We start from the raw sequence: 17,840 nt of genomic DNA, 5'->3' as shown, positions 1-17,840 counted from the left end.
GCTGTGACCCCTTCATTCTGCAAGGGCCATTCCCATGTTACTCATTTCCCAGGACAAAATGTCATTAGCCTCATAAGAATGGTTTACATATGCCTTGGCTAATCTGTGTTTACTAGCACGGCACAGAGGTGCTCTGTTTATGCCTGAGAAAATAGTTATAAATCACACTTCTTCAGATCATAAATACGCATTTATCTTTAGAATATATCACCAACTGAGTCATTTTGATGTAAATATTGCACCTCTTAAATATAATGATGATAATAGAGGCTGTGAATCCACAGATTTGTGTGAGTGTTCTCTTTTCAATAACTGAAAATATTTAAATCACAGAAGCATTAACATCCTATGGGGAGTGGCAGACAGACATGTCAATAGCGTGGGGCCTAACAAGTTGAGTAATGAATACAGCAGCTGAACAAGCTTCAGTTGGGAGATTACAAAACATTTCCTGATTTGATTGGTTGTGTCTACATGGTAGGCAAGATCCCAGAAGTGATTGACTGGACTCTTTCCTTTTTTTCAGTACAGAGGAAGGGCTTCATAGCAAAGGCTGGGAACACCCCAGGTGGGGCAACATCTGTAGATCTCCTCTTTCAGTCAGAAGACCTCCTGTGCTTGTCCAGCCTTCAGAGGCTGGTAGAGACAAACTCTTGGTAGGAGATCCCCGAAATCACAAAGTATACCTTCTGTTGGTAGCGCCATTCCTTACTCATTGGCATCCTTGTCTAGAAATGTCTGAGTTGGCTGTAATTTTACTTGAAGATCAAAGCACAGATTTTTGTATGTATCTTCTGTTCTCTGAATGTAAAAATATAAAATACACCTCCATTCTCTTCTAAGTGGCAGTATTGTAATTTAGCAGATTTCTGTTTTTCACTGAAACCTAGAGTTGAATTGTCTTAAGCCGGAAGGCATTCAAGCTGCTGTTTTTCCCTTTGCTATATTTCTCTATAAGCATCTAATTGTTTCAAAAAGTGATGTACAGTATGCAAAATCCTGAATGTGATGCAAATAAGTCTGTATGGCACTGAAGCTAACAGGTGTTCTCATTAATGTAAGTAGACATGGAACAATTCTTGAATGTTTTATAAACACTCAAAATCATTGCCAAATATGTTACAATAGCATAGATGTACTTACAGACGGCAGAATCTTTCATGCTTATTGTGCAGCCTCAGCACTTATTAATAGGAGATTTTCATAATTAATAAGTTAGTGGCAATGACACTTGCTTCTGCTTAAGTCAGTGTATCTTAGAATTAATTTATACTTCTAAATAAAATTGTAACTAATACAACTACTGCCACCTCCCACCGTGGTTTGCTTGCTTATAAATGTTAACAGTGCTTTTGTGAAATTAACAACTACAACATTGATGGACCAACAACAAATACATTGACCAAATTATTTGAGTGTCAAAGATACAGCTTGAAAAAGTTGATTCATTAACTTGCAGAGTAACTTTTAACAATTCTGAATCTGTGTCCAATTTCTCATACTGTTTATTTCCTATCAGAATATTTCATATATGGTTTGATATGCTTGGGGAGCCAGAATAGATTACCATACTTAGCACGTGAGTAGCAGTGGAATATGATCAAGAGCAACCTATTCAAGATATATGCATTGAAATATAGACAAAATTTAGTGCTTCCTAGCCCCTCCACATTTATAATCTGATTTTTTGAAGGCTAGGACTTGTTGGTTTGTGGGAAAAAGGTCTTCAGACTGCTATTCTCAATCTTCAGATGAGTTTCCCTACTCTTCTCAGTTAAGTCATTATCCACATATATCAAAATGACATTACCTACATACCTGACAAAATACAATTGTATTACAACTTTCAATATTTTATTAAAATGAGTTAAGTAAACTTATTATATCAAACAATAAAATAGTGTGCATTCACTGAAATGAATAAGCTAGATAGGGCTTAAGTTATTTATTATTTTCTTGGTGTTCCTATGTATGGGTTGCTCAGCCACACATGTACATAGATATTTGCTGTTGGCCTTGGAGAGATTATTGTATACGAGGGGAATGGAAAAATCAACAGGGCATTGCAAAGTAAATAAATTTGTCCTGCGACGGAAGGGGAAACAGGATATCATGAGAGCACTGGAAAGACATCTATTTCACAGAATCTTTTACTGAAAAGGTGACATATAAATGGATTTGAAGCCAGACAGGGTAGTGCAGGCCTGTAATCTCAGTCCTGGGGAGGCTGTGACAGGAGAACTGCAGGTTCCAGGACAGCTTTAGCAACCAAAGAAGGCTATCAGCAACTTAGTGAGATCTCATCTAAAAATAAAAGATAAAAAGATTTGGGGGTCAGAGGTAGAATGCCTCTAGGATCAATGCCCAGTATAAATACTTATTTATTTATTTTTATATTTATTTGAATGATATATCTTTGCTCAATATGCTGGCAGAAGTCAGAAGTTTGGGGGCAGCAGGAACAAGTTTCTCCTATAAGAAATGAAAACTAGTATCAGATAGCTGGGAACAAAAAGATTTTGGTATGGTTGGCTCAGAGAGATGCAGAGGATTAAACTGTGGAACAGGGGAACGGGGAGCTAGTAGGTGCCAGAGCACACGGGGTCTGGCAGGTCTAATTAAAGTTTGTGCTCTGCTGCAACAGCTACGGGGAACCTCAGAATAATATCAAGTAGAGGAATGGGAGGATCCGGTCCAAATTTCAGATATATAACTTGAACTGCAATATGGAGCAGGGACTAAAAGGGAAGACATGGATGAGATGAAGAAAGAAAAGAATACCCTGATCTCCACATAGGAGATAATGGCAGTTTAAACAGTTAAGTACATACAAAAAATTTCATAACAATATTGTATAATTCAATTTTTTTGTCACTGTAACCAAAACCCCTGAGAAAAACAAATGAGAAGTGGAAAGGTTTATTTTTGGCTCTTGGTTTCTGAGATTCCAGTTCATCATTAGCTGTATTAGTTGCTCTGAGCTTGAGGAAGGGCAGGACATCATGGCAGAGGGCCTGGTGAGGAAAGTTGCTCAGCTCCTGACAGCGAGGAAGCAAAAAGGAAGGGCCAGTGACAAGATACCATCCTTAAGGGAAAAAGCTGAGAACTTTGTTTCAGAACAGTGACCTCCAAAGAGGTCCTCCAACCAGGCTCCATCTACCTACATCTTCCACCACTGAGGCTCCATTAAAATATCAATCCATAAAATCGATTAATCCACTGATGATGCTACCACCTTCAGGATCCAATCCTTTCCTAAAAGCCACACCTCTATATATTTCTATATTGCTACATCCAGGACTAAATCTTCAATAGGAGAGAATCTGAGAGACATTCCAGAATCAAACCTTAAAGGTATACTTATACACAGCTCAAAAAGGTATGGAAGGAGAGACAGCAGTTTAGTCTATCTGGGAAAGGGAAGCTTTTGTGTTTGTTATACTTTTGAGCTGTAAAAAAAATCTTAAATCAAACTTTATTAAACTAGTAATACCGATAACAATAATGATAAAGTCACTCTGAGAAATGATGGAGGAAGCATGGCCTAAAGTCATGTAACTTAATGAGTAAGTAATTGATCACAGTGGCTATAGCTCAGGTCAGAAGGAGATTCATGGTGGACCCAAGTCCCTGGATTTGTTTATCTAGAGACAATTGCTCCTCCCAAGTTTAAAAATTAACATTAAGAGCCATAAAACTCAAAGCTGATATCTTTATTACAACAACTGCTTCGATTAGTCACTTTTTTAGTCGTTTTTCATATGAGCACCACAGGCAAAAGTTTGGGTGTAGCTGACTGCAAAACTGTGGAAACTGCTAAACTCTCTACTAATTACTTGGATAGTATTCTTTCATGAATATTGAGAAGACTGTTTCTCAGTACTTAATATATTTTAACACAGATAAAAGAATGAAAACAAGTTTTCTTTTGCTTGTTTGTTTGAAATGAGCTTGGGGTTCAGATATTTCATTAATAAGTAGAAAGATAGAGTTGGGCAAGTGACATAGATGGAACTGTTCAGGGTAGGGCCAATTTTATTATGCAGAACAAATCTCTGATGTAAGAATGCCTGCACCAAATTATTTGAATGTCAAAGGTACAGCTCAATTTCAATTAAAAAGCATTGTACTTTTTTTAAGGTTGGCCTTAAACCTTACATTTCAGAATGCTCTTGAGATCTGCCGTGTATGTGGCTCAACATTTGTTTACTTTCCATTAAATAAGAAATTGCTTACATGGGCAGGTTATGTGGATATGATGACACCACTGAGGTTTTCAATAAATGTACATACAAATCAATCAAGCCAAACACATTGAAAACATATCCAATAAACATCTGGAAACTAATGAAGGTACATTTGTTAACACAGGGGGAGTAGTGGAAATGCAGGATCCATTGATGGCCTGGTTTATTTAATAGAATGTGGATTTAGGAACATTTCATAGAGTCAGAAGAAACAGGGTAATTATAACATAAGGTTCAACATCTTTAGATATGTTGAACATTTTCCGTTGCTTAAAACAAATATTCCCTGAGAAAGTATAAAACATTTTTCTGACTTGCAAAGTTTTTGCAGTCTATCATTTAAATTACTTAAATAAAGGGAGCTTTACTGCTCCCCAAAGCTGAGAATATAACACCCTCCATGCATATTAGCTTGATCTTCTTGACAGACCAGAAAAGTGTTTTTGTGTGCCAATTAAAACAAAAATGGATCCCTAGTGGCTTGTTCCTCACACAACTTCTGAAGACTGCTATCATTGTTTGCTAGGGTAACCCTGGATAAGGCTGTGATCCAAAGTAAACAAACTTCTCAAAACTTTCATGACAGATGGAGGTTACAAATGCATTTTAATAAGAGAGTTGCCAAAGCAACTTTAAAAAAAAATAATCAGTATATATTTACTTAACATCCAGCAACATTGGGAACACAAGACAGATACTTTCTCACAAAATTTTTTAATGAGTAACATTTTTGGAAAGACAAATTGAAGACCTTTTACTTCAAGATGATATTTTATCCTAAATTTTATGTTAACTTTGCCCTGACAAGTTAAAAAAATGTTATAAGTTACTTAAGCAGACTATAATTTTTAGGCAGATATACAGCCTGATAATGTAATTCCATTGGTGGTCATAAACACCTTCAAAAACAAGAAAGTTAGCTATAATACAACCATGACCACCTTCATTTGATCAACTATTTCAAATGTGGATTATGATACAAGATGAAAAAAATGTGAGCCTGGGTTTTTCTAAGCATTGTTGCTCTGACTTTTGGTCTTGATATCTCATTATAATGGAGCCAAAAAGCATATCTATATTTTAGGCAGTGAGTATTGAATAAAGATATTAAATTAATATCACAAAAATAATTCATACTCACTTTAGATAAATTTAGTATATTTGACATAAATCATTATTTCTACCTAATTTAATTTAAATATAATGATTTCATCTCAAAGTTTAAATTATCTCCAAATATAATAGTAATTAAATTCCAGTCTTAAATCTTCTTCCATTTATTTATAGAACCAATATAGCCATAGCACCTAACATGTTTTAGGTCTCTCAGATATTTGGCAAATTTTATTATTATGTATTTTCTATGTGTAGTTTCAGGTTCATTAAGATGAAATAACTTCTTGGGTTTTAGTCAAAGATTTATTTGAACTCAAATGTGAAAAGTATCTGTTCAAAGGTAGGAATGCTTTAGTCCTTTTTATGGTTTGAAGAAATTTTTACATACTTCATTTCTGCCTTAAGTGTATTTTTCATAGGAATAGTGTTTGGGGTATAAAAACAAAAAGAAAGAAAAAAGTCAGAATAAAGATGTTGAATGACTCTTAAATGGTGCTGTTGTTCTCATTAGCAGCAAGAAAACAAAGAATTTTGTCTTGAGTCACTATTACAAATTTCACCTCTGAAACCAAGTCATCATGGTCTTTCTTACATACGCACAGCCCTTAGCTTTATACACTGTGCTGAAAAGTTGTGAACTAGAAATCAAGATCTTTTTAATCTCTTAATTCTACCATTTAAAATGACGCCAATTTGATAGAATAGCATTCTAATTTTCCTCATTGGCTTAATTTTCTTCATTTGCAAAATTACTTTCTGATAGTGGAAGGGAGCTGCATTTGGAAAATGCTTATGTGCTTTGAGATCATTAAGGCTGATATCACTTCGCATACCAAGTGGTAGTATCCATATCCTTAATATACTAAATCTCCAATACACTCAGTCTTTGAAGAATAGCATATCATGGCCAACAGCTTATAATTCCATGATGTAAATGTAACTGCAGTAATTACTCCCTCCTCTGAAATCTTGACATGAGCATTGTTTGTGCCACTCACATTGAGATGCATTATAAGCCATTTTCTATTGTTGTTTATGTTTATATGCATATGTCCCATCTATACAAACAGCTCTTGAGTTGTTGAGGGTATATGTATGTGATGGGTATATTCCTAGCTTCTAACAACATTCCTTGTACTTAGTAGATGCTTAATAATTCGATGATTAAGGGAATGCTTAGTCATGAACATGTCCTATCAGTCTCCCAAACATAGACTTAACCATTGAATTTATTCTGCAACTGGAAAGGTGATACATGAAAGAGAAAAGAACACAATGTCACATCACCTCTTGCAGTTTTGGTAATCTCACCAGTTGTGTTAGAGGTCAACTGGAAAGAAAGAAGTCGACAATATCGGACCACCAAATATGTTTTGCTGATGAACCATCTATTGGTGGCACAAAGTTATTCATTGATCATTATCATATTTATTTGTTTTTATTTATGAAAGACCAACAGTGAAGAAATTAGTATATGTGCAACATAGTACTCTATGTATCTATGAATAGTTTTAATTTGATTTTTTGCTATTTTTCTACAATAAATCTGCTTTATCCTTACAATCAGAAAAAACATGAAGTTATAAAAATGTTGTTCTATTCTAATAAAAATTTTAAATTTTACTGGTTTAAATGTGATTCTATCTATTATCTTTTCATTTGAGTTAAAATGTAACACTATATTATCTTACTGCTATACTAAATATTGTCAAGTGGGATATTTAATTGACAATACTGTAAAGGGACAATACTTAACAAATACAAAAACTGCTCTTAAAACTCACTTAAGATGTTTTGACTAATATAACAATTTTAATATAATTAAAGTTATAAAAAATTTTCTACATCTTTTATCTGAAGTTCTAAGTTTGCATATACCTGCCTCCATCTTCAGGGGAACTACAGTTACACTAACCAAAGTTTCAAGCTGAAGAGAAATCAATTGTTGAATTAATATTTATTTTAAAAAGGGCTTTAAGGAGTATATATGCTCCACACATGGCTCAGTGTACATACCTATGTAATTCCTGGGTATAGATTTGTTACCAGCAAGAACTAAGGCAAGCCATTATTTAATGTGGAAAGTGGAAATGTTTGAGATAAATTTCCCAAAAAAGTAAAGATACTTACTATTGACAACACTGGCATGCTTTGTTAAGAATACTTTGATGCCCTGGTACATCCCATCAAAACATGATCTGATAGAGATGAGTGATTTCATTAGACATTTGTCTAATGTAGGCTTCCATGCAAAATGGAAACCAGCAGCTCTTACCTAAACCCATCATGGGTCTGTGAGTTCTTCCTTTATCACCTGGCCCCAGGTTCTATCACAGAGGCAAATCATGATACAGGATGAATACATTGAGGTGGCTTGACATCTGATTCTTCATACATGTTATTAGTTCTACATCACACAGTTATTATTGTGTGATGTTCAATCAAAAAAGTCAAAACTTGCCAATGGCTTGGTGGTAGATGCTTGTAATCTCAGTACTTGGGAGGCTGAGACAGACAGGAGGATCACAGGTTCTCAGCCAGACTCAGCTACTTAGTGAGGCCTCTGCAACTTTCTGAGACCATGTTTCAAAATAAAGAATAAAAAAATAGGGCTAGAGGTGTAGCTCTGAGGTAGAATGCCTCTGGTTTAAACCCTCAGTACTTAAAAAAAAAAAAAAAGTCAAAGCTAACTTTTTTTCTTGGTGACTTTTTTTTCTCCAAGAGTGTTGAAAGTTAATTGTTCACTGTGCAAATATGATTTAGTAAGTCACTTATCAGAAATCCATAAGAGTTCATGCAAAAAAAATTAAAAAGTAGATAGAGAACCCTAAATTAAAAGGAGTTTGCCAAAGATTCTGAAACTACTTTCCTGTGAGTGACTGGAAGAGAGCAGAACAAAGTCAATTACTGGCTGTAATTAAGAAGTGGATGCATTTAAACTGTAGAGAGCAGTAGCAGACTTCTCCAGACTGCCTCATAACTTGAAAGATTAGTGGGAAGGCAGAGGAAAGGATGTGAACTGGATGTTTTTGATAGCATGATTTGAACAAATCACATTCATGTAATTCCTTCATCCAGCCTCCCAAAATGAATTTGCAATTCATTGATTATGTATGATGAGTGCAATGAGACATGTGAACCAAGAAACTTTTAAAACACAGTTGGCTTCTGTTGGTTATGTTAGCAGCGAAAGGTCCCCTTTGCATTGCATAGCATGCACCGAAAATGCAAATGCACTGTGAAGTACTTATATTTTATCACTGTTTGGATTTACTAGGCTGAAAACTGAACTATATTGGCTCTTTCCTAAACCCTCAGAATACAGTAAATCTAATTATGTTTGTTTCTTGTACTTTAAAAATGTTGCTCCTTTTTATAATTTTAATAATAGTTTACTTATACTGGCAGAGAATTATTACATCAGATTGTACACTGTGCTTGGGCTAATTCATTTCTCTTTGTGTGTAATAACAAATCATGACATTATATAATACATTCATAATCAAAATATTTAAATTCAGGGTGAAGGTAGAGGTCAAGGACGTTACTAGTTTTCTTGTGTTAGTTAGAAGTGACCTTATATTTTTAGATTTCTATTTCTGAGGTGACACTTCAGAAAGTAAATATTTGGGACTTTATGTAAGTACAGAACATTGCAATAGTGCTCAGATAATTAGGCAAACATCAGCTTAGCTGTCTTTTACAGGAAACATAAAACAGGACTATTTTGAGCCATCTCAAATCTTAAATGCATTTTTATTTTTAAAGAGAGAAAGTGATTAGCCCCAGTAATCTATCCACTTCTAGTGTGGGTAATTAAATCCCATTATTTTCCAAATTTTGCTTCTTATAAATTGCATACACTTTGGATAGCTCCTATCCTTATCCAGTAAGAACCAAACTTGATATAGGAACTCATGTCCTTGAACAATGGCTGTTTTGCAGTATCAAATAATGCCACCTTTTTAAAGAGCTTCTGTGAAAACAAATAATAAATGAATACATATGATCATGTATAATTCATGATTTCTTAAAAACTCCAAATCATTGCCATTAAACGTCACCATAAGAATCACTGAAACCTTCAGAGTAAGCTACTCTGAGTAATAATTGTCACTGTAATGATAGAGCTATAAAGACAGCCTCAAGGATGATTTGTGATTTTCTGAACCCATGCCACATTTCAACATTCACCTCCTATTTGGAGCAAGCAAGGCTGAGAAAAGGTGACTGGCTCGTGATTGAATATCTTGAAATACCAGTCCTCTAAACCTCTGAAGCCTTGCTTGATGTGTGACGGTAGTTGGGAAATGTTCATCATCCTCTTGCAACAAAAAGTCAATAATACAAAGAGAAAATCTTCACAGTTCAGATTGATGGCCTCATACAAAAAGCGTGTCTACACCCACTCTAATCAAATTCTTCTCTGAGAAACCCTCTATGTGTGAAATCAAGAGCATCGCTCTGATTCTAGAGGGTCATATCCTTCTCTCACAATTCTGGGGAGAAAAAGATTCACTATCATGAACATGCTAAGCATTGTCAACTACTTAACAGCGCTGAAAGTGAGGAACTTGGATGATCATTTGATAAATACTCCAGGAGGGGTTCAAATACGTAAATAAACTTGTATTCTAATATACTCCCTTTGCAGAGAAATTGGTCATTTATTACTTTCCTATGGATCTTTATGATAGGAAACTAGAAACAGCCAAATGTTATTCATCCAAATGACCTTTTAGAAAGGTCTGCATTAGTCTCTTTGGTAAATAATCTGTTTTAGAGCCCTCCATAAAAGGAAATCAAATATAGAGATACTATTAGATTTGAAAAAGACAAACAGGAAAGAGCCAGAAGTACAGAATGAATTCTGACACACCCGGGTGCATTTTTCTGTGGCTTCTAACTTAAGTGTGTACTGTCTGCATCCCTCTGAACTTCCTGCCTATTTCTCCTGAAGTTGGAGTAATTCAGCTTTAGCCCTACTCTGAGTTAATCGTTCTATTATTAAAACAATAATGTATTTGTTATGACATGAAAAAACAGTTTACAGAGAGCAATTCAAAATGATCCTAGCCTCCCAGTTCCCAGAAAGACAATTACTGGAATACGAGAAAATATTTCAGCGTATTAAACTGTGCTTTTTGAAAAGGCTGTTTTTTTCAAAAGTAAGATAGATGATATCTCACATGGTTTTCTTACCTGTTGATTTTTTTTCTTCCAGATTACAACAGTATCAGGAAATGAGTTCCTTCTACAATCAGATATTGACTTCATCATATTGGATTGGTTCCATGCTATCAAAAATGCAATTGACAGATTGGTATGTATTTGTTTGGGCTGTTACCATTATTAACTAAAATGTAGTCATTTGAATCTTATTTCTCCGTCATCTAACACACAGGCATTTAAACAGATCCTATGATCTGAGTGATGGTAAGTTCTTTTCAGTTTAAAGAGAGTCCACTAGGAACTTTTTCAGCAGACAGGATTTGTGAAACTAAATATCATTTAATTTCTCTCTTTCAAAAATGCAGTACATTTTTTTCTAAAATAGCAAGGACATTCATTTACTATAGATTGTAAAAATCCCACACATGCTTAATAACTACTGAGTTTTTACATTTTTAGTTTATACAGTTTCTAATACATATTCTTGAAATTAAATACCAATGCACTTAAGACCATTTTCACTGTTATAATTCTAGTATATAATAATCCCTTGTATTTATTTTTATTTTTCTTCCAACCAAGTTATATTATTCTTCTCATAAAAATTACTTATCTAGAAATCATGAAATGATCTTAAATCACACAGAGTATGTTCTTAAAAAAGTAAAATTATTTAAAACTACCCATTTCATATGGACTATAATTTTACCCCACCAATATTTGTAAAATATTAAAATAAAATATTCAAGAAATTTTAGTTTGATAACCAGTAAGAAATTATACCATTTTTGTGTGATTTTACTAATATGTATTTGATGTTATTATTTATACTAGTGAGCAAAATTTAAAAAAAATAAAATAAAGTAACTTTCCTCCATCATAAGTATAGTCCCCTGTATATACGTAACAAGCCCACAGATTACTATCTTTTCTCCTGTAGTCTGGTACCAAACTGCCTGAGTTTGAATACTGGTCCTATCATTTATTAGCTATGTGGCTTTGGGCAAATTACTTTTCTCTTTTGGCCTCAGTTCTTCAATAATGTTACCTTCCTTATGGGATTCTTGTGCTTACTAATTGGATTAATGCACAAATTCTTGAAATAATGAACAGTATTTTAGTAAGCACTGTGTGCATATATGAACTATTATTAAATTTGAGTATAAAGCTCTGCACAGAGGCTCTATCCTAAAATAATTACCTTATTTCAAAAGGCCCTTATATCCAACATAAAAATAGAATACATAAAATAAAATTAAAACCTATGTGCTGAACGCTTTCTTCCTAGTAAAAATTATTGAGTCTAAGACTTTATTGTTTTCAGCCAAAGGATCCAACTTGTCCATCCAGAAACCTGGAATGGTTCAAAATCCAGAGATCCTCCAGTACTGAATTGCTAAGTCACTATGATAGTGATATAAAAGAACAGAAACCAGAGCACAGAAAATCTTTAAGTGAGTATTTTCTTTGACTTGCTCATTTTAACTTTGTCTTAATGCAATGCTTATGAAATATAAATGCATTGAAATGAGATTTAAGCCAAATGCATAATACTCATGGAAGATCCGTGGCCATTTCCTGGCCAAGGATTCATGCACTGGAGGGCAGTCTGGGCACTTTGCTCGCATCATTGTTGGTAATGCCTTTTGAGAAAATAATTGTTCCAAGGTCACGGTCTCTGCTTACAGCAAACCTCTGAATCTCTGAGTAATAGCCATGGAGTTCAGATTGGTGATTGATTTTGAGGGTGGGAAATGTCAAGCGTCTCCAAACCTTGGTATGCTGACTATTTGATTTCCATACATTAAAAGATATGAGTGACCACCACAGTTGGCTCAACTTAAGCCAACAGGCTATATGACTTTCCACACTTTCAGAACACCAGCATGATTTAGAAATGCACATTCCAGAGGTCGATAGGGGACGTGGGATATGAATTAGAAGTGTTCCAAGTCACAAAGAGTTCTGCTATTCTGACGGAACTGAATTTGGAGTAAAAAGTAGTTACACCAGTTAGAGTTATCTTTAGTATAATTTTAAATCTTTTCCCAGCCTGCTGCTTCTTCAATAGGAGGTTATTAAAACATGTCACACATATGCTACAGAGTTGATTTCAGACTCAACCTTTTGAAATAACAAGTAGATATCATTGAAATCACAGAAAACCTATTTCCCCCAAGTCTTAAAATATATTAAATCTCGAGCCAAGCATGGTGGCACACGTTTGTAATCCCAGTACTATAAAGGCTGAGACAGGAATATTGCAGGTTCCCCTCTAGTCACAGCTACTTAGTGAGGCCCTCTGCAATTCGGCAACTTAGTGAGATCCTGTTTAAAAAAAAAAAATTTTTTTAAATAGGGCCTAGTTGGGGAAGGGGGGGTGTAGCTCAGAAATAGAATGCCCCTGGCTTCTATTCCTAGTCTTCAAAAAAAGTAAAAAAGATTCTTTTGGATCTTTTACTTAGCTATTCCTAATCTTCATATTCACTGCTTTTGTGACCAAACACCAGTATAGTTACATCCAAACTTTTTGAATTTAAGGACAACTCATTCAGTTGGGAAGGGTTGTTGCTAGAATATAAATGTATGTGCAAGTAGATAATTATGTGTGCTAGGTGGTTATATAAATACACGTATATATGCTCATTAGGAAAGGTGGATATATATATGTATATATATATATATATATATATATATATATATATGCATGAAAACATAGATAGATAGATGATAGATACAGACTGATAGACAAGGAAGAAGAAAATATATATGGTAACATAGCTTCCAAATTTAAATGATTAGGAATCAGAAAACTAGAAATTATATTATAACTTAATAAACCCTCTTAAAATTATGTTGTTTTTTAAAGACTTATGCCATCACTCTCAACAACTGCCAGATACATATTCAGCCAGTTGTGCTATCTCTGAGTTTAAGATTATCAGTGCTAAACTGGGTGTGGTGGTGAGTTTAAGATTATCAGTGCTAACCTGGGCGTGGTGGTGCAGGTTTGTAATCCCAGCATTGGGAGGCTGAGACCAGAGGATCACGGTTCAGGACCAGCCTCAGCTACTTAGTGAGGCCCTGTTTCAAAATAAAGAATAAAAAATAGGGCAGGGGTTATAGCTCGGAGGTCAATGCCCTTGGGTTCCATCCACAGACCCACAAGAAAAAAAAAAAAAAGATTATCAGTGCTAATGTCTAGAGAATTCATGGTGTTTCTGGGGCAATAACAGTATCATTTAAAAAGATATTTGCCTTATAATGATACAGTTTGAAGTTATTTCATTTAAAGAATGTTTCCCTTTAATTTCTGGTTATTGTTCCTTTTTGCTTCATATGGGATCAGTCATAAGGTAAGATTTCTGAGTAAAAATTTAGTTGTGTGTATATATTTAAAGTAAATTATATAAATAGTTTGCAGTAAACCTAAAAGGACATGTGAAACAGTGACTAGTGAATCTGGAATCTCATAAATAACTACTGGTTTTGGAGGCAAACTTTCGGTACTTCAAAAGCCTGAAAGTATAGGGAACATGAAGGTTCATGAAAATGTGTTTAAAAAACTTCGAGGCAATTGATTCAGTATTGAGCAGTAGTCTTGAGCAGTAGTTGTAGTCACACTTTAACTTTTAGGATGTTACTGGGCAAAAATAACTTCTATGGATACAATTTTTACTACTTCATTTCAGGATTTATTTTTCTTTGGGAAAGAAAATTATTTATTTATTTTGAGCTTAAGTTCAATCTTACTTAAAGACAAGAAAAGACCCATAATTTATTCTATTTGTTTTAAAAATGTACCTATTTATGATGATTTTATATTCATCTTTCACTTTGAAGTTTAAAATCTAGTAGTAACTGGAAAACACAGGGCACTAACTATAGAGCAGCTGTTTCTCTAAGTGCTTATTTTATATTGTTTCATTATTTACTCCCATTAACTTTATGATGTAGATATTTTTATTAACCCTTATTATATATGAAGAAATTGAGACAAGGGAAATTAAAGAAACATGCATACAGAAGAGTTGTGAAGATATGTTCCAAACTTAAGCAATCTGCTTTTAGAACCTATACTTTTAACCATTACACTATAGTGAACCATTACAAGGTAAACTTAGTCAATATCAACCTTAAACCTGGATAGAAATGAATGTATTGAATTTAAAAACAAGACTCATTGCTATTTTAATAGAGATGGGACTGAATATGTAAATCACTTTTGGTAGAATGGCCATTTTGATAATATCTATTTTGTCTCGTCAAGAACATGAAAGATCTTTTCATCTTCTAAGAGCTTCTTCAATTTCTTTCTTTAATGTTTTATAATTGTCATTGTTTTTACCTCCTTGGCTAGATTTATTCCTAGATATTTTATTGTTTTTGAGGTCATTGTGAACAGAATTGTACTCTGGAATATTTTTCAGTGGGTTAATGTTTGGCATATATATAAAAAGCCACTGATTTTTTTACATTGATTTTGTTTCCTGCTACATTGCTAAATTTGTTATTCAGCTGGAAATGTCTTTTGGTTTAGTTTTTTGGGTCTTCTAAATATAGGACCATGTTATCTGCAAATAGTGATAATTTCAGTTCTTCTTTCTCTATTTGAATTTCTTTAATATCCTTCTCTTGCTTAAACACTCTGCTGAGAGTCTCAAGTACAATATTGAAAAAAAGTAGTGACAGTGAACACCCTCGTGTTAATCCTTATTTTAAAGTACTTCCCATAATTTTTATGCATTCAATATGACATTGCCTTTGGGCTTATTGTACATTGCCTTAAAGATGTTGAGAAAAGTTCCTTCTATTTTGGTTTTCTGCAATTTGTTTTTTGCTATGAATGGGTATTGAATTTTGTCAAATGCTTTCAAAGCATGTATTGAGATGGTCATGTAATATTTTATCCTTAGTTTATTTATGTTGTATATTATATGTACTGATTTGCATATGTTGGACCAATCTTGCATCCCTGTAATGAAATCAATTCAGTCATGATGTACAATTTTTTGATATGGTTTTGAATGCATATCACTAGTATTTTGTTTATAAATTTGCACCTAAAGAGGCAATGCAATCTCTATCAAAACACCAATGCAATTCTTCTCAGACCTTGAAAACTCAGTCCTAAATTTCACACATATACACACACACGCGTGCACGCGCGCGCGCGCACACACACACACACACACACACACACACACACAAATCAAAAACAAAAACCAGAATAGCCAAAGCAATTTTCAGTAATAAGTATCATTCAGGAGGCATCACAATGCCTGGCTCCAAATTATATCACAGAGTTATACTAATAAAAATAGCATGGCTGCCGGGTGTGGTAGCATATGCCTGTAATCCCAGCGCTTGGGAGGTGGAGACAGGAGGATCACACAGGTTTGAAGCCAGACTCGCTGGCTTAAGAGACCCTGTTTCCAAATGAAAATATAAAATAGGTCTGGGAGTGTAACCCAGATATATAAGGGTTTCCAGGAACCCCAGTACCACACACACACACACACACACACACACACACACAAAAAAAAAAATAACATGGAATTGGGAAAAAAACACATAGAACAATGGAAAAGAATAAAAGATACAGAAACAAATTCACATACTTATAGCTAATTGAATTTTAAAAAGGTGCCAAATACATTTGTTGGAAAAAAAGACAGCCTTTTCAATAAATGGTATTGGGAAAATTGGTTATCTATTTGTAGACAAATGGAATTAAATCCCTATCTCTCACCCTGCACAAAATAAACTCAAGATGGAGAAAAGACCTGGAATTTATATCAGAGATTTTGACATTACTAGAGGAAGACATAGGTCTAACACTTCTAGATATAGGTACAGGTAGAAACTTCCTCAATAAGACCTCTAAAGCTCAGAAAATTAAAACAAAAATAATAAATGGGATGGCATTAAGCTAACATGTTTCTGCTCATCAAAAGAAATCATGAAGAGTCTAAAGAGAGAGCCTATAGAACGAGAGATCTCTGAAAGCTACTACTCTGATAGAAGACTAATATCTAGAATATACAAAATATTTAAAAGACCTAACACTAAAAAAAAAAAACCCAATCAAGAAATGGACGATAGAACTAGATAGATACTTCACTAAATAACAAATATAAGTGAACAATAATACATGAAAAATGTTCAACATCATTAGCAATCAGAGAGATGAAAATCAAAACTACATTGAAATTATAACACCAATCAGAATGTTTATTATCAAGAAATCAAGCAACAATCAATGTTGGCAAGGATGTAGAGAAATATAAACTTTTTTATACTGTTGGTGGGATTCTACATTAGTATAGCTAAATGAAGTTCAGTTTAAAGATTTCTCAGAAAATTGAGAATGGATCTGCCATATTATTCAACTTTGCCACTCCTGGGTATTTTTTTAAAGGAACTGAAATCCTAATATTATACTAATATATGTGGATCTATGTTTATAGCTGCAGAATTCATTAACAGCCAAATTTTGGACCCGATCTAGGTATAAATCAACAAATGAATGGATTACAAAATTATTTTATAGACATACAATGGAATTCTATTCAACAATAAAGAACAAAATTGTATCAGTTGCAGGAAAAATAGATGGAGTTGGAGAACATTATGGTTAGTGAGATTAGCCAGTCACAAAAAGTGAAGTGTCATATGTTTCATTTCATATGAGGAAGCTTAAGGAGTAAATACTGATACCAAAGGGATTTTAGATAATGTAGTAGAAACTCCAGTGGAGCCAGGAAGGTGGCCTAGGGGAAAGGATGTAAGAAGAGGGAGAAAATAAGGAACCACTTTCATTAACATTATGAACCAGCGTGGTGGTGCATGCTTGTAATCCCCGTGCTTGGGAGGCAAAGACAGGAGGATCACGCAGGTTCAAAGCCAGACTCGCTGGCTTAAGAGACCCTGTTTCCAAATTAAAAAAAGTAATAATAAAATAGGTCTGGGAGTGTAGCCTGGAGGTAAAAGGGTTTCCAGGAACCACAGTACCACTAAAAAAAAAATTATGATAGATGTGAGAATACAAGTGTCAATCTTAATATGCTTTATGGGGAAAGGGTGGGGAGTGGAGAGGGAGCCAAGGGAAAGCCCACCAATGTTGTTTGCATGTATGTCACTATCACTATAAATTATATTATGATGTTAGACTAAAATGCACCAATAAAATTATAAAAACAAGATTCATAGAAATCAGTAAAATTAAAATAAGTCCAAAGATTTATTAGCAAAATAATTAAGAACAGATGTTCTCTTTGGACATTGATTTTATTATTAAAAGGG

At 34.1% G+C, this 17,840-nt stretch overlaps 1 protein-coding gene across 1 annotated transcript in view; it reads left to right on the top strand.

Annotated features, from left to right (window-relative positions):
- The window catches only part of ARHGAP15 (Rho GTPase activating protein 15), a gene marked incomplete at both ends in the record, with an annotated part of 624,759 nt that overhangs the window by 269,012 nt on the left and 337,907 nt on the right, over positions 1 to 17,840 (top strand). Inside the window, 2 exons of the mRNA XM_080689640.1 lie at positions 10,588 to 10,686; positions 11,860 to 11,989. Of these exons, the coding sequence (XP_080545766.1) occupies positions 10,588 to 10,686; positions 11,860 to 11,989 (229 nt within the window). The remainder of the gene's footprint in view (positions 1 to 10,587; positions 10,687 to 11,859; positions 11,990 to 17,840) is intronic.

The sequence above is a fragment of the Muscardinus avellanarius genome (assembly GCF_963383645.1).
Source record: "Muscardinus avellanarius genome assembly, chromosome: 2".
Taxonomy (NCBI): Eukaryota; Metazoa; Chordata; class Mammalia; order Rodentia; family Gliridae; genus Muscardinus; species Muscardinus avellanarius.
The sequence above is the reverse complement of the archived record's forward strand: the minus strand, read 5'-3'. Positions and strand labels throughout refer to the sequence as shown.